The sequence below is a fragment of the Xenopus tropicalis genome, chromosome 9 (assembly GCF_000004195.4).
Source record: "Xenopus tropicalis strain Nigerian chromosome 9, UCB_Xtro_10.0, whole genome shotgun sequence".
NCBI classification, from domain to species: Eukaryota; Metazoa; Chordata; class Amphibia; order Anura; family Pipidae; genus Xenopus; species Xenopus tropicalis.
This window is the reverse complement of record NC_030685.2, coordinates 17,812,571-17,839,796: the sequence shown is the minus strand read 5'-3', so window position 1 is coordinate 17,839,796 and position 27,226 is coordinate 17,812,571. Positions and strand designations below refer to the sequence as shown.

General features: G+C 44.3%; 3 protein-coding genes across 4 annotated transcripts in view; 2 read left to right on the top strand and 1 right to left on the bottom strand.

Annotated features, from left to right (window-relative positions):
• Positions 1-11,051, top strand: part of LOC116407720 — a 28,686-nt gene extending 17,635 nt beyond the window's left edge. For both annotated transcript variants that reach the window (XM_031893611.1, XM_031893610.1), the window contains one exon: positions 10,659-11,051. In XM_031893611.1, coding sequence (XP_031749471.1) covers positions 10,659-10,979 — 321 coding nt within the window. In that variant the 3' untranslated portion in view covers positions 10,980-11,051. The remainder of the gene's footprint in view (positions 1-10,658) is intronic.
• Positions 8,444-11,047, top strand: LOC100489893 (sprT-like domain-containing protein Spartan). Its single transcript, XM_031893612.1, has 2 exons — positions 8,444-9,593; positions 9,714-11,047. Exons 1-2 carry the CDS (start codon positions 9,378-9,380, stop codon positions 9,903-9,905), a joined length of 408 nt encoding a protein of 135 aa, XP_031749472.1. The 5' UTR covers positions 8,444-9,377; the 3' UTR covers positions 9,906-11,047.
• A 4,296-nt stretch (positions 11,052-15,347) lies between the features above and the next one.
• Positions 15,348-17,742, bottom strand: LOC100490068 (sprT-like domain-containing protein Spartan). The gene is made up of 3 exons (XM_002932445.5): positions 17,450-17,742; positions 17,200-17,299; positions 15,348-16,100 (listed from the first exon to the last, which is right to left on the bottom strand). Exons 1-3 carry the CDS (start codon positions 17,740-17,742, stop codon positions 15,909-15,911), a joined length of 585 nt encoding a protein of 194 aa, XP_002932491.3. The 3' UTR covers positions 15,348-15,908.
• Positions 17,743-27,226: the final 9,484 nt, after the last annotated feature.

Sequence of the window (27,226 nt, the reverse complement as noted above, 5' to 3'; positions counted from 1 at the left end):
GATAGATAGACATGGCTTCAAAGAGTTATGTACAGTTAGAGACAGAAATGGAGGACAGACAGATGGACTAACAGATCTCTAACTTTTTTTCTTCATCTTTCTTTACTTTATCTTCACTTTATATTTACTTGTCTCAGTCTGCAGCGCACATGATCCATTGATTAGTCTGAACCATCTTAGGCTGCAGCACCCAGGCACCATGAGCTGAGCCTGCAGCACCCAGGCACCATGAGCTGAGCCTGCAGCACCCAGGCACCATGAGCTGAGCCTGCAGCACCCAGGCACCATGAGCTAAGCCTGCAGCACCCAGGCACCATGAGCTGAGCCTGCAGCACCCAGGCACCATGAGCTGAGCCTGCAGCACCCAGGCACCATGAGCTGAGCCTGCAGCACCCAGGCACCATGAGCTGAGCCTGCAGCACCCAGGCACCATGAGCTGAGCCTGCAGCACCCAGGCACCATGAGCTGAGCCTGCAGCACCCAGGCACCATGAGCTGAGCCTGCAGCACCCAGGCACCATGAGCTGAGCCTGCAGCACCCAGGCACCATGAGCTGAGCCTGCAGCACTCGGGCTCCCATGGAACCAATCCCATCACACAGAGAGAAATACTAACCAAGCCCATTGTGTATCTATCAGGGGCAGCAGTACAATGTACTAGTGCTGGGCGGTATGACCAAAAATTTATATCACGGTATTTTTCAAAATTATATCGGTGTCACGGTATTTGACGGTATTTTTTTTTCCAGTTAACATTGGTTGGCCAGGGCCCCTAAATAGTTTGCAGGCCACCCCCCCCCCCCCCTTGAATTACTCTTTATTTGTATTCTGCCTGTATACGGTCAGCTTTGACAATTAAAAGTATATACTTAGAGAGTGTGTGCTATATAGCAATTAATTAGCCTGGTGTGATCCATCAGGTCCCTTAATCAAAATTGCTTACCCTCTCAGACATGCATTCAAACATGTCCCCATGACAACAATCCTTAATAAAATGTGTTATCTCCTCAGTACTCCTCAGACTTAGGATAGCTGGCCAGGCACCTCCCTAAAAAAAAGCAGGATTGCAGGCCAGGCCCCCCCTGAAGATAGCGCCCCCATGCGTTCAGTGGAACTTACCTAACTTCGGGATCCTATAGCGATGCCGCTTCTGTTGCGCACTGACGTCACGTACGCACGCAGCGCTCGTGCGTATTGACGTCACGTACGCACGGGGCGCTCGTGCGTACGGACGTCACATACGCACGGGGCGCAATCGATCTACACCGGTATGGGGGTATGTAAAAAATTAATATCATTTTTTTTAAAAAAAACGGTATTCGGTATTTACCGGTATACCGCCCAGCACTACAATGTACAGTGTAGCACTTCCCACCCTGATTGGCTCGCTCTCCTAGGGGCCATGGCTGGGAGTTTGGGGGAAGTCTCCATATGTGTAATCCCTTACTGTGTGCTTAGGGGCCCTACTGCCCCCTACTGGCAGAGGAAAGGGGAAGGGGCAGAACAATAAGGAAAGAGTAAAACAGAGGAAGGGAAGAGTGAAATATTCAGGGAACAGAATCTGTTCATATTGTTCCAGTCAGGAGGGGAAAATATTCTGAGACAAAATGTGGAATGTCAGTTTTGTTTTTCTTGCTGAGATCTCATATTTTATATGGGGTAATTTCTTTGTTTGTATTTATTTATCTATTTTTATAGAACTACAATTGTACGCAGAGCTTTACAGGAAGCCAACACAAACAGGGCTATAGTTATAATTTATACAATAAAATTAGAAAAATCTACACTTAAGTGCTTAGGTGTTTGAATACACATGAGGTAGGTATTGAGGTCCTTGCCCCAAGAGCTTACGATCTGTTAGGAAAAGGAAATGGGGTGTGGGGTATAAGTGCATACATCAACAGGGTGTAAAGAACCCCTGGGCAGTGTACAAAGTCCAATATATATATATGTGTGTGTGTATTGGAATATTGCTTAGAATAATGTTTAACTTAACTGTATTAAATGTTTTGTTGGAGTTCCCCTTTAAAGTGTATTTTGAAACAGAATCGAGTATATATTGTATTTTATATCAGTAGAATATCCAACTCATGTTTATGGAACCACACTGAGTATCTGAAGGGAATTGCAATAAAATGTCTATATACCCTGTGTCCTGTGTGTTTTATTGGTTGGCAAATTAACTGTTTCTATGGAGATGCTGTGCAGTTGGGCAGTCAGGTAAGGTTTAGAGCCAACAAGCCCAAGGAGTAGCCTAGAAACTGCCTAGACCAGGGGTGGGCAAACTTTTTGGCTCACGGGCCACATTTACTCACCCCCGGGCCGGACCGGGCCAGGGCGGGCAGGGCCAGGCCAGCATTACGCCCCCTTTCGTCTCTTTAATTCCGGCACGCCAATGACACCAAGTTTCGCGTCATGAGACTTGGCGTCATCGGCGGGCCGGAATTAAAAAGGCCAAGGGGCCGGATGTGGCCCGCGGGCCGTAGTTTGCCCACCCCTGGCCTAGACCAACGTCCAATGTATATAAAAAAAAAATTAATGGCTGATTCAACTGGTCTTCATTTTGTATTTCTTGGAGTTTTTGAATTATTTGCCTTTTTCTTCTGCCTCTTTCCAGCTTTCAAATGGGGGTCACTGACCCCAGCAGACAAAAGCTGTTGCTCTGTGAGGCTCCAATTGTATTCTTATTGCTACTTTTTATTCCTTATTTTTCTATCCAGCCCTGTTCTTTTTCATATTCCAGCCTGTCATTTAAACCACTGCCTGGTCGCTAGGGTAATTTGGACCCTAGCAAAAGCTGCTCAAATTCCAAACCATAGAGCTGCAGAACAAAAGGCTAAATAATTCAAAAACCGCAGAAAATCAATAGTGAAGACCAATTGCAAAATGGTATACATCATATGAAAAGTTATTTTTCAGGTATAAAACTCTTTTAAGACCAATTGAAAATTGTCTTAGAGGATCACTGTCCTGCAAACAAGTGGTATCTCTCAGAAAAAATAGATCCGTTCCATATTAGTGTGCCACTCTGGTTACATATTAGCAGTGAGGTCTCGCAATACACAGCTGAAACCCCACCCCCTATAGCATCACTTCCTTCCATTGGAATGTCCATTCTCCAAATGGTGGAAGAAGAAGGTACCACTGTCCCCACATGTAGAACACGAAGCATCAGAACTATCCCATTAAAGGAGAACTAAACCATAAAAAACAATATGACTAGAAATGCCTGACCTTACAGCACCAGCCTAAAAGTACAGTGTATCTATAACAATAAGTATTTAAGCCTTCAACTTTGTCACAGGAGCTCACCATCTTGGATTTTGTTAGTAGTGTCAGTGGCACTACACATGCTCAGTGTGCTCTGGCCAGGAAAAGGAAAGGAAGAATGTTATTTGATTAACATGGAGTCTATGGGAGAGAGCCTTCCAGTAATTCAGAGCTTTCTGCATAACGGGTTTCTGAATAGCAGATCCCATGCCTATAATATACATACATTTAAAAGTAAAAGTTTCAAAAAGCTCGGCTACTGCCTGATGTGTTTCAGGAGTCACAGACTCATAGTGTTGAGGTTACACCCCTATTTTAAAGGCATCTCACATATTGTTTGAGAGAGTTAAAATTTCCAGCAAAGGGACCATGCTTTGAACCATAGAACAGGTCCATCTATACCTCAAGGCCCATCCATATGGTATCCTTTTCATAGTATAACTAAGATGGCAGCTCCTGGCCTAAAGTATTCTGGCAGTATGTTTACTAAAAACCATTGACCTGATTTCGCCAGTAACCCCATCACCCACTAACTCAATACCCAAACATTGGATCTTAGCAGAATGCTGTCCCACAATGCATCCGAAATTTAGGTTATTAGTATTTAAATAGGTGACAAATGATTCCAGGCCAGATAACAAACCCTGCCTGATAAGTATCAGGCTGTCAATATCAGCGCTGGGCCAGACTGCTCAGGCACCCTAGGCAAACCGGCTGGCCATCTTGCTCCACCCTAGCACGAGTGGGCATACGCATACACTGTGATGACAACGAGTTGGGGGTGGAGAGACACGTGAGGATTGAAGGAGCGCAGGGATGTGGGTGGGGAGCGGGACTGGAGCGGTTGGACTAGGGATAGGCAGACAACAGGTATGTGCCTAGCGCCCCCCAAGTATTGCGCCCTAGGCACGTGCCTCTTCTGCTTCCCCCTAGTTCCAGCCCTGGTCAATATATGAACTGTGCCAAACAGTACGGTAATGATACAGGTTTCCATCTCCATAGACCACGCCCACCAAACCCATAAAAAGGCTGGCATAGCAGGGGGCAAAATATGCCCCCATACCGACTCCACATCTGTGATGTAGGCCTTGCAAACACCTAACCGCTCTAGATTATTTAGGTGTAGTACAGGGCTGCTTAACTAAAAGCAGTCGTATTAAAGACGAATGTGCCAGTTCATTATATTTCTCTAAATATAAAAAAAACATTAGTCCCACCCATCTGTTCCACTTCCTGCTGCTTCCTGCCCCAGGCTGTGCAGGGGGCCGGCAGCACTCACCACACTGCACCATAGAATAAGAACCAATCACCAACTAGGCAGACCTGAAAGGGAACTGAAGTTGTCTTTGTGTGACTGAAGGGCTCTGACTGGCTATTCCCCTCCAACCATGCGCCTGTCAGGGACCATCAGGACACACCCACCCTTTCAGATCATTTTTAGCCCGAGTAAAACCGGCACTGTATGATTTATTATTGTATTTCAAGCAGCTAAAAAGCAAGGGGAAGAGGAACAATAACCATTGGAGAAAGGAAAGTAAAAAGAAGTTGTTTTTTAGGATTGCTTAATTAGCAAAAGCAGAAAAGTTATAATTTTGCTATAAGATATTCAGTAGCAGTGAGGAATTCTAATCATAGATACAACACTAACAGTCTAAGCTTGTACTCTTTTTACACCAACCAGAGCCCAGTACTGGACAAACCCAACACGAAATGCGCCGTTTTTCTAAACCTGAAGAAAACAACAGAAGGAGATACAACCACAATGAACATCTTTTTGGCACACTTTTGTCTGTTGACAACACAACCAGACCCCGACTCTGGAATCTACAGACAAGGCCTTGAAAGTCATTCCCAGAGATTAACTGTCAGCGGTGATGATACCAATAATGATATTATTCCTCTGCAGTTTTCTGTTGAGGAAACACAACCAGACCCTCGTACTGGAGCCTCCAGACACTGCCATTAACTTCATTCCCAGAAATTAACTGATGGTGAAACCAAAAATGATATATTTTATGTTCATTTGTCTATTGAGGAAACACAACCAGACCCTCGTACTGGAACGTTCAGACAATACAAAGAAAACTGTTCCCACAGTGTAACATGCACTGTCTTTGGTGATGGGCCCAATAAGGGTATTTGGGGGACGCATTTGTCTGTTGAAGAAACAAAACCAAACTTCTGTACTTGAGTCTCCACAAAACCCAAAAGAAAGCTGTTCCCACAAAATGAGTTGCTCTTCTTTAGTGAAGAGCCCAATATGGATAATTTTAGTGCAAATAATGTCTGATAACGAAACACAAGCAGAGCCCTATACTGGTGCTATATCAAACTCATACTCTCATACTCACTTTCTGTATTACATGCTTACTAATTAACATTTAGGAAAGTTATTGCCACTCATTACCTTTAAATTACTGCAACATGGCTCCCCACCCTCAACTTACTGTATCTTTATGAGAAGCCATCTATTCCCAGGTCCTAGACTGGGCCCTTTATTATATATAGCTTCTTGATAAAATGAGCAGTGTTCTCCCCCTAATTATTTGGGTGCCACAATCTATTTTGGCCATAATCCACCTATTTCCATTCCTGTACCGTAAACAAAACTGGTCTGAAAGTGATAACAATTACAATAATTGTTTTAGGTCTGGTAAAAGTAATGAAAGAATAATCTATGAGTTCAGGCTGGGGTTCTCTGCAGGGTTGGACTGGGCCGGCGAGGCACCGGGAAAAAACCCAGTGGGCCCCATCGGACCAGACCTGCTCCCCGGCTCTCAGATCCCCCTCTCCCAAGCAGAGGGCATCATAGAGGGAGCACACCCTGAAATAAAATAAATGTCATTTTTGTTGTTTTCATCTGTTTTAGTCTATTTACTTTTGATTTAATACTCTACATGGATACCAGGTACTATTTTTAAAGACCCAAGGGGATTAATATGAGGTTGACCCTCCCTTTCATGCTATAATAGCCCCTACTCTTCGGGGAAGGTTTCCACTAAATGGTGGAACATTATTGGTAGGATTGGCTTCCATTCATACATAATAGGTTGGGCACTGATCTTAAGGTTCAGTCCCGGCTCACAGTCAGGGTTCTAATTCATCCCACAAGTGTTCAGTTTGCCATTTTGAATATGTCCGGATGAGCACTTTCCCAATAGCACGGTTATCTTAGGTCAACTCATGGTTATGGCTTTTGCAACATGATCTTCTTACTTTTTAGGGGCTTTTATTAAACATAAAATGCCGGCAGTCTATTGTGTATGCAACAAGCTGTATATCTTCATATGAACAAGGTACATTTTTGGGTCACTGCCTGCTGCATCGTTGGGTAAAGTTGAGCATATGGGCATCAAACTATTCACTTGGCATTCATATCTATGATACTTTCTATGTTCCCAATGTCATGTGGAATAAGAGACTGTGAAATGAGTCTTTCACCAAGTTTAATTCAATATTTAAGTGCAATATTTTTCAGAGACCTACTGTCCTCTAGCTTCAGCTTTCAACAAAATGATTTACTTTTCCCGGTTTAAAGCTGAAAAGACCCCTAGTTAGTTAGGGCTGTCCTTAAAGTAAATACTGTGAGAATGGCAGCAGGATTAATTTCCCCATTGAAAGTCAATAGGTAAAATCTGATTGGCTGTTGGTGGCCCCACCCACTTTTTCTAACCGTGAACCACAGTTACCTGGTGCCTAAAGTTTGGGGACCCCGGTGTTAATACTGTGAGAACGGCAGCAGGTTGAATTTCCGCCAAGTCAATAGGTAAAATATCTGATTGGCTGTTTACAGCTCCGCCCACTTTTGGGCATCCAGCAATCACCATATTTTCATTCAGGCTGATTATGTGATTCAAGTTTGGGGAGTGTAGCCTCAAAGCTGTAAGATTGGCAGCAGTTTCAGTTTCCCCATAAAAGTCAATGGGTGAAATTTGATTGGCTGTTGTTGGCCCCTCCCACTTTGGGGTCATCCAACAAATGATGCCGTTTCATTCGGGGTGACCCCATTATTATGTTATTCACGTTTGGGGGGTGTAGCTTCAAAGCTGTAAGAGTGGCAGCAGTTTGAAAGTCAAAGTCAATGGAAAAATTGGGGTGTTCAGAGCGGCGCCAAAAAATGACGGGGGGCGGAATCGCTTAGAAAAGCACAAGCAACCTGCTCCCCTATAGGGCGAAGAAGTGTGGAGAGTTTGGGTGTTGTACCCCTAAAACTGTAGGAGGAGTAGCGTTTAGAAAATGGGGGGCGCGAAGAAGAAGCGGAAGTGGAAGAACAGTCTGTGGGTTTTTCAGCCCAACATAATAAAGTAAAAAAGGCATAATTGACTGTAATATTTTCCTTCGTAACACACTAAGGGCTCATTTACTAACACAGAGCAAACAGTTTAAAAATCACTGCTGTTTGCCAAATCTTTTTATTCATTGCAAAGATTTTGATGAATTCCAGTGAAATGGCAGAAGCTGCACAGTAGCGCAAAATGTACGTACATAGTATTCCCTATGGGCGGGTATATTATGTACAGAAATCGATTGGCCATTTTAGCTGCACCAATAAATAGTAAAGAAAGCCTCAATTTAAATCAAAGTGGATTTTAGATGCACTTTTCCTTTAGGGCCTACATGTTGTGCAGTGAGTGTGATGTCACAATGGGCATCTCCAGCACTCACAGCCTGTAAACAAATGTCCCGTGACATCACTATGACATCACAATGGGAGAACCAACACTGCCTGCAGCAAGCTCAAATTGGCCACAGTTGGTAAACAACTGCGTAAGAGGAGGTTAGAGAAGGAGGATGGGCTTATTTTTATCAACATCGGATAGCTCCTCGGAGTACTATACCGCACCAAATTCTCCTGATCTTTCTTTCAATAATCAATCTAATGAAAATTTCACTTCTCAAGAAAAACATTCTGTGGCCTGTCAGACTGATCTGTCTTTTCAGAAAGATCTGTCGATTGTGGATCCATATTGGGAGGTGCTGGACCCCAAACCCGATATCCGCATCCTATTTGAAGAGTTTAATACGAAATTCTTTGGTGGACAGTTGCCACCAATTGACCTTAAATGGAGTAACAGGTTATGCATGTAAGTCAGGAACTAATGGGGTTTGTTGTTAATAGACCTTGGGGGGAATTTATATTATTAATAGAGCAATATAAATCGCTCTGTTAATAAATAATATAAATAGAGTAGAGTTTATTTAGCACAGACACATCTCAAACCTGCATTATGTTTTCCAGCGATGCCGGCCTTTGCATATATAACACAAGAACTGGAATATGCAAAATTCGCCTGAACAAACCTCTCCTTGAGTTACGGGCAAGGAAAGATACAGTGCAAGTAAGTCTTCTCTTTGTCTCTATTTGTACTAACTGATAACAGCCAAACTGGCCATGTACTTGTGCTGCTGGGAAACTATGGTGGCCCCTTAGGGATACAGCATGGGCTGATACAATAACCCCTAGAGATAGCAGAAGAGTGGAAATCTTTTATACTGAGTCTGAATTGATCAAATAACTCTTCACTATTTCCCTCTCGCCAGTTGGGCTCTCTGCATGCAGGAGTCAGAGGTGGGAATTGTGACAGTTAGCTCTAATCCAGCATTGGTCTGTGCCAGGCCCGGACTGGCAATCTGTGTATTCTGGGAAATGCCAGAGGGGCTGCTGTAAGATGCCATAGACAGTCACTATTTATTGGCTTGGTGGAGCTTTTGGGCTTCTGTGTGAAATGCTAGGGCCTATTTTGAATCCCAGTCCAGGCCTGGTCTGTGCCCCTTTGCCTAGATGGTGTATCTGAGCTAATTGGCACTGACATCTCCTGCTATAATAGTCACAAGCAGTTAAAAGGAGACAGGGAACTAATCTTTTATCTTGGGTCCAAATGGAACGCCAGATATAGTTTGGGCCCTATTAATAAACCCTGTTTTAAATTGTCAGACTGTTGTGGCATCTGGTTGGTACAGCAGCCCCAGGGCACGAGTAAGTGGCTAGATAAGAGCTTTATTACTCATTCCCTTTTGCCCTCACCTGATGCCACAAAATGGTTTATTAGAAGACTGTATTTAGATTTGTTTGCTTATGGAATAAAATAGATGTGTGCATGTAATATCTATGGAAAGACATGGGTTTGCCTGCAAAGATGTGATGCATTTTCTATACATGAAGGCAGAACAAGTAACATTGGGGCTGTTTCTCACCCTACAGACTCTCCTGCATGAAATGATCCACTACTACCAGCGACTCAGAGGAACGCATGACCTTGAGCATGGCGCAACCTTTCAGTATCACATGAAGCGAATCAATAGAGAAAGTGGCGCAAATATTACAGTAAGTAGTTTTATATATATATACAGTATATACATACACATATACAAAATTGTACTGTACCATTAAGTTTGATATAAAGAATGTGTCAGGTTCCATGATATTTCTCCTGTTATTTTATAGATCTATCACGATTTCATTCAGGAATACGAGTCACTGAAGCGCCACTGGTGGAAATGCAATGGCCCCTGTCAACAAGTCGTGAAGCGGCTTACGGACAGGACTCCGGGCTCCAAGGCGCACAAGCGCAAATGCGGAGGAGACTTTATAAAGATCCAAGAACCAGAGAACAAGAGAATGAGAACTGACCCATAGAATCACTTAACTGAAAACTGACAGGTTCTCTTTAAGAAATATTCTAGAGACTTTCTCCTTGGCTAATAACAGTTTTGCCAGGAAATAAGGCCATGGTATAAGAATGCCCAGCACTGAGTTTATGGAAAATGAGATGCTGCTATCCAGATAGGCAATGTGGGAGGCTATTGCCATGGACCGAACAGAAATGGTGCCAAGAAAATGCCAATGAGCAGCCATAAGATTAGCATTGCCTACGTTATATAAGGCACGGGCACAGCGGCAGCAAGAGAAACAAACCGTACTGCTGAACTGGCCAGTAGAAGGGATACAAGTTGGATACTGGGACTGTTCCAATGGATACAGAAATCACACAAAGAGTCACACAGAGCCAAACCAAGGAACAGACACAACTGAATGGAATCCCTGATGCCCTTTCATACAAGTCATGTGCCAGTTGAAGCGCTGCTGCTGGAAATACAATGGGCCCTGGGCACAAGTAGCGGGCAGGCCTGCTCACATACAAACAAGAGGAACCAAGAGGAACTGAGTAGAAATGTTATAAATATCCAGGAACCTCACAGGAGACCTTCAAACAAGAGACTTGAGAGTTGACCTACAGAAAGACTTCACAGAGACGTTCCTCTTGGCTATGGCACTGTTACGTATCCAGAAAACTTACTTTCCAGGCATGCGCAGTTGGAGCTAGTCTGGGATTAGTGCCGACTGCCAATGTGCCAGAAGGCTCCATCTGTCTGTGAAGGGAAAGAAGAGGATCTGCGCCAGAAGGCTCCATCCGTCTGCGAAGGGAAAGAAGAGGATCTGCGCCAGAAGGCTCCATCCGTCTGCGAAGGGAAAGAAGAGGATCTGCGCCAGAAGGCTCCATCCGTCTGCGAAGGGAAAGAAGAGGATCTGCGCCAGAAGGCTCCATCCGTCTGCGAAGGGAAAGAAGAGGATCTGCGCCAGAAGGCTCCATCCGTCTGCGAAGGGAAAGAAGAGGATCTGCGCCAGAAGGCTCCATCCGTCTGCGAAGGGAAAGAAGAGGATCTGAAGATCCAGATTGCCTGTGGGGGGTTTAGTTCCCCTTTAATGTAAATAATATGTTACAATTTTGTATATTCTTTTGTGCAATGTTTAACTTTCAATAAAAAAATCATACTAAAGAAATTTGTGTACTGATTTCATGTTTCAGGAAACTTTGTCAGGCTGACTAGTTGGGTTTATCTAGAAAAGTCCATTTAGGCATTCAGCATATAGGGAGTTCTAATGATATTACCTGGGATGCAAGGGTGGAGATAAGGGTAGGGGGGAACACAACTTTAAATAAACATCACTCATTGTTTTCAGGTCTTTATAAATTGCAGTATTTAGTTGACAATATCTCTTTAAAGGTGCCCATACAGGGGGTATCAGGGGCCCAAGTGCCAACCTTTCAGACCAGATAAATCTGACCCACTACAAGGGTCGATGAATTGGATAAAAGCAGATTCTCCAGTGACCTGGGGAAGGAAGCAGCTCATTCCATGCATGGCCAGCTTTAGCTGAACTTCTCCCTCTCATTCTCTCCTCCCCAGCGTTACTGTTATATATGTATCTGCACACAGAAGGGCAGTGTGAAGGCTCCAATTAATCCTGTGTGAGTAGCCCAAAGGGCATAGCAACTGTGATGACTATGAATGAACTATATATATATATGGGCATGGAGAACCATGGTAATGGGCCCAATTTTGGTCTAATATATTTATACATACAGTCTGCACGGACACTGCCCATCTGCAAAGACCATCAGGCTATATATTGTGTAAAGGCCATCCAGTATTGGCCCCAAGGAGCTGCTAATATATGCGCTGGTCTGGCTTTATTTTGCGCTAGGGATATACATATCTCACACTTACTGTTAGTGATTGGCGACTGAAGAGTCAGGGAAATGGCGAAAATTCTCAAGACGTGTTAAAGTCAACGGGTATTTTTTTCACTGTTACTTTTTCCAAGCCACAAAACTTTTTTTTTTTTTACATTACATTGGAGTAGATGGCAATTTTTTGTGGCAAAATATATGTCACTCATCACTACTGATTGCTGCATCTTTAATACTATCCATAGTGTTATGGACATTTCAGACACGGAAAGTCATTTGAAGTAAATAGGAAAGATTTATTTAAACCGTTTGTGGGTTCTGAACAAAGCCCAGAGTCAGAACTACAGAACAAAGGCAGAACTGGGTTTATACAGACTTTGTGACATAGGAGCATATGTTATAAGGAACGTATGAGCATAGGCGTTACCAGTGTGCGCTCATAGAAATATCTGTTTACAGCACAGACAACAAGGAGCTGCTCTTTGCTATGGGTGGTTCTGTCCATAGGAGACGTAACTAAGGCTAGCTTGGGAACAGGATCCATGGGTGAATCTGCACGCACAGAATTTATATTTATCAATAGTAATTATAGATATTGGTCTAGACTAGGGCAGGTACAGACTGGGATACAAAATAGGCCCTGGCATTTCCAATACACAGAGGCCCAAACAGCCCAATAAATAATGACTGTCTATGGCATCTTACAGCAGCCCCTCTGGCATTTGCCAGAACCCACAGATTGCCAGTCCGGGCCTGAACTAGGGGCACAACCCTGGCACCCAAGTGCACCGGTGCTGGAGTAATATTTGTACTAATCTACTAATACACATACTCCCCAGTTACCTACACACAGAAACAGGCAAATAATGGAGTCTCAGGGCCAGAACTAGAGGAGCGGGGCCCCGGGCACAGCACAAAGGCACACACCTGGGCGGATGATAAATAAACCAGAGAGACATCCGCTAACTCCCAGCATCCCCTGTGGGGACTTGAAGCAGGAGGGCTGCAGGCTGGAAATCTCTGACAGGAATATTTAAATACTTAATGTCTTCCCCCCCAAGGGGCCACTTTAAATCTAGGGCCCCTGCCTTCACCCACTGATAAATTCTTTGGCCCTTCCTTGGGCCCCTGCCCGTTACCACTAATTGCTGCCTGACACCCACAGGGGCCCCTGCCCCACTAATTGCTGCCTGACACCCACAGGGGCCCCGCCTTTAGCCACTGCCGGACGCTTGCGTTTCTGCCAGGGCCCCGGCTATACACCCTGAGGGAAATCTCAGGCACCTCCAGGGGCCCCTGCTTGTACCCAGTGTGGGACTGGATACCCTAAGGCCCAGCAGAGACTCAAGGGCCCCCATTCCAGCAGCAACACCCTGCCCCAAACCATATTATTTACTATAACTCTCTGCCTTACCCCTTCCCTACTCCCCTCCCACCCAACTGTTTCCATCAGCCAGAGACTTAGGGGTTTCCCACAGGGATTTGCCGCTTCCTCCCAAACCCACATTTGTAGCTCTCCGCCTTCCCACTCCCCAAATATGAGCCCCTCTATCCCCCTTCTTTCCACCAACCATTCTGCTCTTATTGTGCGCCATTTACTTTGGCTTCCCCCTGTCCTCTCCATGCTTTTCCCTCCGTACTTCTACCCCCTCTACTTTCCCAAGAATGCCTGTGGGTAATAATGAGGAGCAGCCCCTCCATTCCCGCGTCCTGCCGGCGCACACCTTTACATGGGCGGGGCCTAGTAGGACACGCCCCCAAGCCCTGCCACCTTGCACTTTAGACGAACAGCGGGGCCCACCGGGATACGGTACCGTACAGCCAGCCCCACACACCCACAGCAGGGCCCAGCAGCACTGGGGTATCCCGGTGACCCAGTCCGAGTTGTACCCATTGTTTTTTTTTTTGGACTCCCCCAGGGGCCCCTGCCCCAGGCGTTTGTTTCCCCGCTGAGAAAATGTGAGAATGATGTCGGTGCAGGTAGTATTCAATACGGGAAGGCCATAGCTTTACTAGAACTTAGTTGGGAGGTGCGACCTGAGGGGGAAGCGGTGAGTGTGAGGCTGCGTATCAGGGTGCGCATATAAATACTCTCCGCTGCCCGAGCAGTTGGGTCTCTGACAGCTCCGCTCTTAAATTGCGCGCCTTTCCCCCATAGGGCGCTTACACCAGAGGCCCCTCCCACCGCTATTACCCCATTGGCTGGCAGGGAATGTATCTCTTAGCAACGGGACGCCGCGCAGGCTCCTCCTCCAGTCTGGCCCCTGCCGGCTTCCGTACAGCCAAGTACCTGCATGAAGAATGGCAGCAGGGCAACCTGGCCACCTTCTGGGATGTGGAGGCCGAGACCCAGCTGCTGGCATGATGGTACAGAATGGGTTTGCTGAGATGATATTGGCATTAAGCATTAAAATATGCCTCTCTTCTGCAATCTCAGGGTAATGGTCTGTGAGTTGATACCCTGTAGGAAGGAATTGTTGGCTCAGCCAGACTACAAAAACAGTCAGAGTGTTGCTACTTATCCACCATAATAGAACCACTGGTTCACCAGCCGCTACAGGCCTACAATTCCTAGCATGGGCATTTAGTAAAACTGGGAGCATCCAAGGTACATTAAAAGGGGTGTCTGTCTCCCCTCTGGAAGCTGCCTTTATAAATGGTAGATACTAAGCCCATTCCTACCACTTGTACCTGCTGATAAGGTATTGAAGGCCATCGTCACTGCTGCCGGTCTCAGTGCTTTCCTTATTGCTCTCTTCCATGTTATCATTATTTAGAATTTGCTCACTATTGTCTGTACAATCCCTGTATGGCCCAATTTACTTTCCTTTCCTCCTTATACTTTCCCCCTGCTGTTCCTCCCTGGTACCCCAAGCCCCATTCTGCTATTAGGGTTGCCGCCTATTTTTTCCGGTCATACTGGCCTTTGGTTCGGGGGAGTATGGGGGCCCCATACGGGATTGTTCGCTCCTGGCATCTTTGCATTTTATATATAAATATCTTTGCTCTATGAGTTTGCAAAACCCCACCACAAAAAGAGTGTATGGTCAGGCTTAAGAAATATGTGTGTGTCACTTTGGTGCAGGCAAAAAATGCTAGAGGGCCAATGTGTGGCCCGGCCTTCCTATGTTTTTAACCTACTTTCCTATTAATAACATTGGCATCAACCATCATTTCTACTGGCTGGGCTGGGAAAATACCGGCCAGGGGGCAACCCTATGTACAGCGTCGGGCTGGGAACCCAGGGGCCCACCAGAAAACCTTAAACCCTAGGCCTGCTTTCCAAACTATTTTTCCTCCTTTCCTCTCACCCAACCTCTTTATTCTCCTAGTTTATTTTATTTACATGCTAGCATCTATTCTTCCATCTATTTCTCCTCTTCCTTCCCATTCAGAAATAGGGAATGACCATGAAACAGGCCAAATGGTCAGGAGCAGGAGGGCCCACTGACACCTGGGCCCACCAGTATGTGCTGGATCACTGATTGGGTTTTTAATTCCTGGATTAATCCTGCTAGTCAGTCTGAAAATAATCCCTGAGACATAAAATCAGCTCAAGGATTTATTTAGTAGGTTTTTTTTATTGAGAAAGTAAAGTATTGTACATAAAATTCATAGAATGTAATTCATTATTTACATTAAGGGAACATGAAAGTGTCTTCCTCTAGGTTTCCAAGAGGAAAGTCTCTGTAGAAAGTCCTTCTGTAGGTCCAAACATAGTTCTTTTGTCTGAATGACTCTTGTGAGGTTCCTCAGTAGTTAGAAGTGTCCCTGCCCATTTGCACTTGGAGCAGCTTTGGGCATCAGGGATTCCATGTATCCATTGGAACAGTCCCAGTATTCAACTTGTATCCCTTCTACTAGCCATTTCAGTTCAGTTCAGTACGGTTTGTTTCTCTTGCTGCCGCTGTGCCCGTGCCTTATATAACGTAGGCAATACTAATCGTATGGCTGCTCATTGGCATTTTCTTGGCACCATTTCTGTTCGGTCCATGGCAATAGTGCCCCACATTGCCTATCTGGATAGCAGCATCTCATTTTCCATAAACTCAGTGCTGGGCATTCTTATACCATGGCCTTATTTCCTGGCAAAACTGTTATTAGCCAAGGAGAAAGTCTCTAGAATATTTCTTAAAGAGAACCTGTCAGTTTTCAGTTAAGTGATTCTATGGGTCAGTTCTCATTCTCTTGTTCTCTGGTTCCTGGATCTTTATAAAGTCTCCTCCGCATTTGCGCTTGTGCGCCTTGGTGCCCGGAGTCCTGTCGGTAAGCCGCTTCACGACTTCTTGACAGGGGCCATTGCATTTCCACCAGTGGCGCTTCAGTGACTCGTATTCTTGATTGAAATCGTGATAGATCTATAAAATAACAGGAGAAATATCATGGAACCTGACACATTCTTTATATCAAACTTAATGGTACAATACAATTTTGTATATGTGTATGTATATACTGTATATATATAAAACTACTTACTGTAATTTTTGTGCCACTTTTTCTATTGATTCTCTTCATGTGATACTTAAAGGTTGCACCATGATCAGTGTCATGCGTTCCTTTGACTCGCTGGTAGTAGTGGATCATTTCATGCAGGAGCGTCTGTAGGGTGAGAAACAGCCCCAATGTTACTTGTTCTGCCTTCATGTATAGAAAATGCATCACATCTTTGCAGGCAAACCCATGTCTTTCCATAGATATTACATGCACAGATCTATTTTATTCCATAAGCAAACAAATCTAAATACAGTCTTCTAATAAACCATTTTGTGGCATCAGGTGAGGGCAAAAGGGAATGAGTAATAAAGCTCTTATCTAGCCACTTACTCGTGCCCTGGGCTGCTGTACCAACCAGATGCCACAACAGTCTGACAATATAAAACAGGGTTTATTAATAGGGCCCAAACTATATTTGGCGTTCCATTCGGACCCAAGATAAAAGATTAGTTCCCTATCTCCTTTTAACTGATTTTGACTATTATAGCAGGAGATGTCAGTGCCAGTTAGCTCAGATACACCATCTAGGCAAAGGGGCACAGACCAGACCTGGACTGGGATTCAAAATAGGCCCTAGCATTTCACACAGAAGCCCAAAAGCTCCACCAAGCCAATAAATAGTGACTATGGCATCTTACAGCAGCCCATCTGGCATTTCCCAGAATACACAGATTGCCAGTCCGGGCCTGGCACAGACCAATGCTGGATTAGAGCTAACTGTCACAATTCCCACTTCTGACTCCTGCATGCAGAGAGCCCAACTGGCGAGAGGGAAATAGTGAAGAGTTATTTGATCAATTCAGACTCAGTATAAAAGATTTCCACTCTTCTGCTATCTCTGGGGGTTATTGTATCAGCCCATGCTGTATCCCTAAGGGGCCACCATAGTTTCCCAGCAGCACAAGTACATGGCCAGTTTGGCTGTTATCAGTTAGTACAAATAGAGACAAAGAGAAAACTTACTTGCACTGTATCTTTCCTTGCCCGTAACTCAAGGAGAGGTTTGTTCAGGCGAAGTTTGCATATTCCAGTTCTTGTGTTATATATGCAAAGGCCGGCAGTGCTGGAAAACATAATGCAGGTTTGAGATGTGTCTGTGCTGAATAAACTCTACTCTATTTATATTATTTATTAACAGAGTGATTTATATTGCTCTATTAATAATATAAATTTCCCCCCTATTAACAACAAACCCCATTAGTTCCTGACTTACCTGCTTAACCTGTTACTCCATTTAAGGTCAATTGGTGGCAACTGTCCACCAAAGAATTTCGCATTAAACTCTTCAAATAGGACGTGGATATCGGGTTTGGGGTCCAGCACCTCCCAATATGGATCCACAATCGACAGATCTTTCTGAAAAGACAGATCAGTCTGACAGGCCACAGAATGTTTTTCTTGAGAAGTGAAATTTTCATTAGATTGATTATTGAAAGAAAGATCAGGAGAATTTGGTGTGGAATAGTACTCCGAGGAGCTATCCGATGTTGATAAAGATACACCCATCCTCCTTCTCTAACCTCCTCTTGCGCAGTTGTTTACCAACTGTGGCCAGTTTGAGCTTGCTGCAGGCAGTGTTGGTTCTTGCATTGTGATGTCATAGTGATGTCACGGGACATTTGTTTACAGGCTGTGAGTGCTGGAGGTGCCCATTGTGACATCACACTCACTGCACAACATGTAGGCCCTAAAGGAAAAGTGCATCTAAAATCTACCTTGATTTAAATTGAGGCTTTCTTTACTATTTATTGGTGCAGCTAAAATGGCCAATCGATTTCCGTACATAAAATACCCGCCCATAGGGATACTATGTACGTACATTTTGCGCTACTGTGCAGCTTCTGCCATTTCACTGGAATTCATCAAAATCTTTGCAATGAATAAAAAGATTTGGCAAACAGCAGTGATTTTTAAACTGTTTGCTCTGTGTTAGTAAATGAGCTTTAGTGTGTTACGAAGGAAAATATTACAGTCAATTCTGCCTTTTTTACTTTATTATGTTGGGCTGAAAAACCCACAGACTGTTCTTCCACTTCTGCTTCTTCTTCTTCTTAGCGCCCCCCATTTTTTAAACGCTACTCCTCCTACAGTTTTAGGGGTACAACACCCAAACTCCCCACACTTCTTCGCCCTATAGGGGAGCAGGTTGCTTGTGCTTTTCTAAGCGATTCCGCCCCCCCGTCATTTTTTGACACCCCAATTTTTCCATTGACTTTGACTTTCAAACTGCTGCCACTCTTACAGCTTTGAAGCTACACCCCCCAAATGTGAATAACATAATTATGGGGTCACCCTGAATTAAAAACGGCATCATTTGTTGGATGACCCCAAAGTGGGAGGGGCCAACTACAGCCAATCAAATTTCACCCATTGACTTTTATGGGGAAACTGAAACTGCTGCCAAACTTACAGCTTTGAGGCTACACTCCCTAAACTTCAATCACACAGTCATGGGATCAGCCTGAATAAAAATATGGTGATTGTTGGATGCCCAAAAGTGGGCGGAGCTGTAAATAGCCAATCCTATTTTACCTATTGACTTGGCGGAAATTCAACCTGCTGCCATTCTCACAGTATTAACACCGGGGTCCCCAAACTTTAGGCACCAGGTAACTGTGGTTCACGGTTAGAAAAAGTGGGTGGGGCCACCAACAGCCAATCAGATTTTACCTATTGACTTTCAATGGGGAAATTAATCCTGCTGCCATTCTCACAGTATTTAATTTAAGGACAGCCCTTACTAACTAGGGGTCTTTTCAGCTTTAAACCGGGAAAAGTAATACAAATCATTTTGTTGAAAGCTGAAGCTAGAGGACAGTAGGTCTCTGAGAAATATTGCACTTAAATATTGAATTAAACTTGTTGAAAGACTCATTTCACAGTCTCTTATTCCACATGACATTAGGAACACAGAAAGTATCATAGATATGAATGCCAAGTGAATAGTTTGATGCCCATATGCTCAACTTTACCCAACGATGCAGCAGGCAGTGACCCAAAAATGTACCTTGTTCATATAAATAGTTACAGCTTGTTGCATACACAATAGACTGTCGGCATTTTATGTGCAATAAAAGCCCCTAAATGGTAAGAAGATCATGTTGCAAAAGCCATAACCATGAGTTGACCTAAGGTAACCGTGCTATTAGGAAAGTGCTCATCCTGACATATTCAAAATGGCAAACTGAACACTGAATTAGTGAGCCTGGACTGAACCTTAAGATCAGTGCCCAACCTATTATATAAGAATGGAAGCCAATCCTACCAATAATGTTCCACCATTTAGTGGAAACCTTCCCCGAAGAGTAGGGGCTATTATAGCATTAAAGGGAGGGTCAACTTCATATTAATACCCTTGGGTCTTGAAAAATAGTACCTGGTATCCATGTAGAGTATTCAATCAAAAGTAAATAGACTAAAATAAACAGATGAAAACAACAAAAATGACATTTATTTTATTTCAGGATGTGCTCCCTTTAAAGTCAAGCAATGTGAATTCATTCATAACAAACACTGCCTATTTGGTCTGTACGGTAAAACCTTGTACCTATACCGACCTATCTATTGGGAGAAAAAGATCCTCCACTACCTGTCTATGATGCCCTCTTTTTGGGAGAGGGGGGTCTGAGGGCTGGGGATCAGGTCTGGTCCGATGGGGCCCACTGAGTTTTTTCCCGGTGCCCCGCCGGCCCAGTCCAACCCTGTAGAGAACCCCAGCCTGAACTCTCAGATTATTTTTTCATTACTTTACCAGACCTAAAACAATTATTGTAATTATTATCACTTTCAGACCAGTTTTTTTACAGTACAGGAATGGAAATAGGTGGATTATGGCCAAAATAGATTGTGGCACCCACATTATTAGGGGGAGAACACTGCTCATTTTAGCAAGAAGCTATATATAATAAAGGGCCCAGTCTAGGACCTGGGAATAGATGGCTTCTCATAAAGATACAGTAAGTTGAGGGTGGGGAGCCATGTTGCAGTAATTTAAAGGTAATGAGTGGCAATTACTTTCCTAAATGTTAATTAGTAAGCATGTAATACAGAAAGTGAGTATGAGAGTATGAGTTTGATATAGCACCAGTATAGGGCTCTGCTTGTGTTTCATTAGGAGACATTATTTGCACTAAAATTATCCATACTGGGCTCTTCACTAAAGTATAGTAAAACGGCGCATTTCGTGTTGGGTTTGTCTAGTACGGGGCTCTGGTTGGTGTAAAATGAGTACAAGCTTAGTATGTTAGTGTTGTATCTATGATTAGAATTCGTCATTTGCTCACTGCTACTGAATATCTTATAAATGGTTATTGTTCCTCTTCCCCTTGCTTTTTAGCTGCTTGAAATACAATAATAAATCATATATGGTGCCAGTTTTACTCGGGCTAAAAATGGTCTGAAAGGGTGGGTGTGTCCTAACGTTCCCTGACAGATGCATGGTTGGAGGGGAATAGCCTGTCAAACCCCTGCAGTCACACAAAAACAACTTCAGTTCCCTTTCAGGTCTGCCCAGTTGGCGATTGGTTGTTATTTTATGGAGCAGTGTGGCGAGTGCTGCCGGCCCCCCCTTCACAGCCTGGGGCAGGAAGCAGCAGGAAGTGGAACAGATGGGTGGGACTAGTGTTTTTTTATATTTAGAGAATTATAATGAACTGGCACATTCGTCTTTAATACGATTGCTTTTAGTTAAGCAGCCCTGTACTACACCTAAATAATCTAGAGCGGTTAGGTGTTTGCAAGGCCTACATCACAGATGTGGAGCCACTATGGGGGCATATTTTGCCCCCTGATATGCCAGCCTTTTTCTGGGTTTGGTGGGCGTGGTCTATGGAGATGGAAACCTGTATCTTCACCATACTGTTTGGCACAGTTCATATAGTGACCAGGGCTGGAACTAGGGGGAGGCAGAAGAGGCACGTGCCTAGGGTGCAATACTTGGGGGGCGCTAGGCACATACCTGTTGTCTGCCTATCCCTAGTCCAACCGCTCCAGTCCCGCTCCCCACCCACATCCCTGCGCTCCTTCAATCCTTACTTGTCTCTTCACCCCCAACTTGTTGTCATCACAGTGTATGCGTATGCCCACTCGTGCTAGGGTGGAGCAAGATGGCCAGCCGGTTTGCCTAGGGTGCCTGAGCAGTCTGGCCCAGCGCTGATATTGACAACCTGATACTTATCAGGCAGGGTTTGTTATCTGGCCTGGAATCATTTGTCACCTATTTAAATACTAATAACCTAAATTTCGGATGCATTGTGGGACAGCATTCTGCTAAGATCCAATGTTTGGGTATTGAGTTAGTGGGTGATGGGGTTACTGGCGAAATCAGGTGAATGGTTTTTAGTAAACCTACTGCCACAATACTTTAGGCCAGGAGCTGCCATCTTAGTTATACTATGAAAAGGATACCATATGGATGGGCCTTGAGGTATAGCTGGACCTGTTCTATGGTTCAAAGCATGGTCCCTTTGCTGGAAATTTTAACTCTCTCAAACAATATGTGAGATGCCTTTAAAATAGGGGTGTAACCTCGACACTATGAGTCTGTGACTCCTGAAACACATCAGGCAGTAGCAGAGCTTTTTGAAACTTTTGCTTTTAAATGTATATATATTATAGGCATGGGATCTGCTACTCAGAAACCTGTTATGCAGAAAGCTCTAAAATTACTGGAAAGCCATCACCTATAGACTCCACGTTAATCCAATTAATCAAATAATTAACATTTTTTTAAACATTTCTTCCTTTCCTTTCCTGGCCAGAGCACACGGAGCATGTGTAGTGCCACTGACACTACTAACAAAATCCAAGATGGTGAGCTCCTGTGACAAAGTTGAAGGCCTAAATCATTATTGTTATAGATATACTGTACTTTTAGGCTGGTGCTGTAAGGTCAGGCATTTCTAGTCATATTGGTTTTTATGGTTTAGTTCTCCTTTAATGGGATAGTTCTGATGCTTCTTTTTCTACATGTGGGGACAGTGGTACCTTCTTCTTCCACCATTTGGAGAATGGACATTCCAATGGAAGGATGTGATGCTATAGGGGGTGGGGTTTCAGCTGTGCATCGCGAGACCTCACTGCTAATATGTAACCAGAGTGGCACACTAATATGGAACGGATCTATTTTTTCTGGGAGATACCACTTGTTTGTAGGACAGTGATCTTCTAAGACAATTTTCAATTGGTCTTAAAAGAGTTTTATACCTGAAAAATAACTTTTCATATGATGTAGACCATTTTGCAATTGGTCTTCACTATTGATTTTCTGCGGTTTTTGAATTATTTAGCCTTTTGTTCTGCAGCTCTATGGTTTGGAATTTGAGAGCAGCTGTTGCTAGGGTCCAAATTACCCTAGCATCCAGGCAGTGGTTTAAATGACAGGCTGGAATATGAAAAAGAGCAGGGCTGGATAGAAAAATAAGGAATAAAAAGTAGCAATAAGAATACAATTGGAGCCTCACAGAGCAACAGCGTTTGTCTGCTGGGGTCAGTGACCCCCATTTGAAAACTGGAAAGAGGCAGAAGAAAAAGGCAAATAATTCAAAAACTCCAAGAAATACAAAATGAAGACCAGTTGAATCAGCCACTGATTTTTTTTTGTATACATTGGACGTTGGTCTAGGCAGTTTCTAGGCTACTCCTTGGGCTTGTTGGCTCTAAACCTTACCTGACTGCCCAACTGCACAGCATCTCCATAGAAACAGTTAATTTGCCAACCAATAAAACACACAGGACACAGGGTATATAGACATTTTATTGCAATTCCCTTCAGATACTCAGTGTGGTTCCATAAACATGAGTTGGATATTCTACTGATATAAAATACAATATATACTCGATTCTGTTCCAAAATACACTTTAAAGGGGAACTCCAACAAAACATCTAATACAGTTAAGTTAAACATTATTCTAAGCAATATTCCAATACACACACACACACACACACACATATATATATATATATATATGAGGGACCTCAATACCTACCTCATGTGTATTCAAACACCTAAGCACTTAAGCATAGATTTTTCTAATTTTACTGTATAAATTATAATAACTATAGCCCTGTTTGTGTTGACTTCCTGTAAAGCTCTGCGTACAATTGTAGTTATATAAAAATAGATAAATAAATACAAACAAAGAAATTACCCCATATAAAATATGAAATCTCAGCAAGAAAAAAAACCTGACATTCCACATTTTGTCTCAGAATATTTTCCCTTCCTCACTGGAACAATATGAACAGATTCTGTTCCCTGAATATTTCACTCTTCCCTTCTTCTGTTTTACTCTTTCCTTATTGTTCTGCCCCTTTCCTCTGCCACTAGGGGGCAGTCGGGCCCCTGAGCACACAGTAAGGGATTACACATATGGAGACATCCCCCAAACTCCTAGCCATGGCCCCTAGGAGAGCGAGCCAATCAGGATGGGAAGCGCTACACTGTACATTGTACTGCTGCCCCTGATAGATACACAATGGGCTTGGTTAGTGTTTCTTTTTGTGTGATGGGATCTGTTCCACGGGAGCCCGAGTGCTGCAGGCTCAGCTCATGGTGCCTGGGTGCTGCAGGCTCAGCTCATGGTGCCTGGGTGCTGCAGGCTCAGCTCATGGTGCCTGGGTGCTGCAGGCTCAGCTCATGGTGCCTGGGTGCTGCAGGCTCAGCTCATGGTGCCTGGGTGCTGCAGGCTCAGCTCATGGTGCCTGGGTGCTGCAGGCTCAGCTCATGGTGCCTGGGTGCTGCAGGCTCAGCTCATGGTGCCTGGGTGCTGCAGGCTCAGCTCATGGTGCCTGGGTGCTGCAGGCTCAGCTCATGGTGCCTGGGTGCTGCAGCCTAAGACGGTTCAAACTAATCAATGGATCATGTGCGCTGCAGACTGAGACAAGTAAATATAAAGTGAAGATAAAGTAAAGAAAGATGAAGAAAAAAAGTTAGAGATCTGTTTGTCCATCTGTCTGCCTGTCCACCATTTCTGTCTCTAACTGTACATAACTCTTTGAAGCCATGTCTATCTACATACATAGTAACATAGTAACATAGTAACATAGTAAGTTGGGTTGAAAAAAGACATACGTCCATCAAGTTCAACCATAATGCCTATATATAACCTGCCTAACTACTAGTTGATCCAGAGGAAGGCAAAAAAAACCCCATCTGAAGCCTCTCTAATTTGCCACAGAGGGGAAAAAATTCCTTCCTGACTCCAAGATGGCAATCGGACCAGTCCCTGGATCAACTAGTACTAAGAGCTATCTCCCATAACCCTGTATTCCCTCACTTGTACTGAGAGCTATCTCCCATAACCCTGTATTCCCTCACTTGTACTGAGAGCTATCTCCCATAACCCTGTATTCCCTCACTTGTACTGAGAGCTATCTCCCATAACCCTGTATTCCCTCACTTGTACTGAGAGCTATCTCCCATACCCCTGTATTCCCTCACTTGTACTGAGAGCTATCTCCCATAACCCTGTATTCCCTCACTTGTACTGAGAGCTATCTCCCATAACCCTGTATTCCCTCACTTGTACTGAGAGCTATCTCCCATAACCCTGTATTCCCTCACTTGTACTGAGAGCTATCTCCCATAACCCTGTATTCCCTCACTTGTACTGAGAGCTATCTCCCATAACCCTGTATTCCCTCACTTGTACTGAGAGCTATCTCCCATAACCCTGTATTCCCTCACTTGTACTGAGAGCTATCTCCCATAACCCTGTATTCCCTCACTTGTACTGAGAGCTATCTCCCATAACCCTGTATTCCCTCACTTGTACTGAGAGCTATCTCCCATAACCCTGTATTCCCTCACTTGTACTAAGAGCTATCTCCCATAACCCTGTATTCCCTCACTTGTACTGAGAGCTATCTCCCCTACCCCTGTATTCCCTCACTTGTACTGAGAGCTATCTCCCATACCCCTGTATTCCCTCACTTGTACTGAGAGCTATCTCCCCTACCCCTGTATTCCCTCACTTGTACTGAGAGCTATCCCCCCTACCCCTGTATTCCCTCACTTGTACTGAGAGCTATCTCCCCTACCCCTGTATTCCCTCACTTGTACTGAGAGCTATCTCCCCTACCCCTGTATTCCCTCACTTGTACTGAGAGCTATCTCCCCTACCCCTGTATTCCCTCACTTGTACTGAGAGCTATCTCCCATACCCCTGTATTCCCTCACTTGTACTGAGAGCTATCTCCCCTACCCCTGTATTCCCTCACTTGTACTGAGAGCTATCTCCCCTACCCCTGTATTCCCTCACTTGTACTGAGAGCTATCTCCCCTACCCCTGTATTCCCTCACTTGTACTGAGAGCTATCTCCCCTACCCCTGTATTCCCTCACTTGTACTGAGAGCTATCTCCCCTACCCCTGTATTCCCTCACTTGTACTGAGAGCTATCTCCCATACCCCTGTATTCCCTCACTTGCTAAGAATCCATCCAGCCCCTTCTTAAAGTTATATAATGTATCAGCCAGCACGACTGATTCGGGGAGGGAATTCCAGAACTTCACAGCTCTCACTGTAAAAAATCCTTTCCGAATGTTTAAATGGAACCTCCCTTCTTCTAAACGGAGTGGGTGCCCTCGTGTCCGTTGGAAGGACCTACTGGTAAATAAAGCATTAGAGAGGTTATTATATGATCCCTTTATATATTTATACATAGTTATCATGTCACCTCTTAAGCGCCTCTTCTCCAGTGTAAACAGACCCAACTTGGCCAGTCTTTCCCCATAACTGAGACTTTCCATACCCTTTACCAGCTTAGTTGCCCTTCTCTGGACCCTCTCTAGCTCAATAATGTCCCGTTTGAGCACTGGAGACCAAAACTGAACAGCATATTCTAGATGGGGCCTTACCAGCGCTCTGTAAAGGGGAAGAATAACCCCCTCCTCCCGTGAATCTATACCCCTTTTAATACAGCTCAAAACCTTGTTTGCCCTTGCAGCTGCTGCCTGGCATTGCTTGCTACAGCCAAGTTTATTATCTACAAGGACTCCAAGGTCCTTCTCCATTATGGATTTGCCTAGTGCAGTCCCATTAAGGGTATACGGGGCTTGCATGTTTTTACATCCCAGGTGCATGACCTTACATTTATCCACATTAAATCTCATCTGCCACTTAGCTGCCCAGATTGCCAGTTGGTCAAGATCCTGCTGCAGGGATGTCACATCCTGGATAGAATTGACTGGTCTGCAGAGTTTTGTGTCATCTGCAAACACTGATACATTACTCATAATACCCTCCCCTAAGTCATTTATGAACAAATTAAACAAAAGTGGACCCAGTACAGAACCCTGAGGGACCCCACTGAGGACCTTACTCCAAGTAGAGAATGTACCATTGACAACCACCCTCTGTACCCGATCCTGTAGCCAGTTTTCTATCCATGTGCAAACGACTTCACTAAGACCAATAGACCTTAGCTTAGAAAGCAGTCGTTTGTGGGGAACGGTATCAAATGCTTTCGCAAAATCCAAATAGATGATATCTACTGCATCCCCACTGTCCAGCTTCTTACTTACCTCATCATAAAAAGCAATTAAATTGGTCTGACATGACCTGTCCTTCATAAAGCCATGCTGATTACTGCTCATAATGCCATTCTCCACTACATAATTTTGAATGTGATCCCTTAACAAGCCTTCAAATAACTTGCCCACCACGGATGTCAAACTTACAGGCCTATAATTGCCAGGCTGAGATCTTACTCCCTTTTTAAATATGGGAGTGACATTCGCCTTCTTCCAATCCCTAGGTACCATACCTGATGAAAGAGAGTCTGAGAATATCAGAAACAAGGGCCACTGCAATTCTGCCCCTAGCTCTCTCAGTACCCGAGGGTGTATTCCATCTGGCCCAGGTGCCTTGTTTACATTTATCGTGTGTAACCCTTTAAGCACCATATCCTGTGCCAACCACTGTGTAGTTGGAGCTGAGGCAGCAGTGAAGCTATTGGGTGGGACTTGGCCCACTGGCTCCTCTACTGTA

Excerpts from the sequence above, each read along its gene's own strand:
- LOC100489893 (XM_031893612.1), top strand. The coding sequence starts at position 9,378 with ATGGAAAGACATGGGTTTGCCTGCAAAGATGTGATGCATTTTCTATAC. Across the intron at positions 9,594-9,713 it reads AAAGTGGCGCAAATATTACA|ATCTATCACGATTTCATTCA; the intron begins GTAAGTAGTTTT and ends GTTATTTTATAG.
- LOC100490068 (XM_002932445.5), bottom strand. The coding sequence starts at position 17,742 with ATGGGTGTATCTTTATCAACATCGGATAGCTCCTCGGAGTACTATTCC. Across the intron at positions 17,300-17,449 it reads TGGAGTAACAGGTTAAGCAG|CACTGCCGGCCTTTGCATAT; the intron begins GTAAGTCAGGAA and ends TATGTTTTCCAG. Across the intron at positions 16,101-17,199 it reads CAAGGAAAGATACAGTGCAA|ATCTATCACGATTTCAATCA; the intron begins GTAAGTTTTCTC and ends GTTATTTTATAG.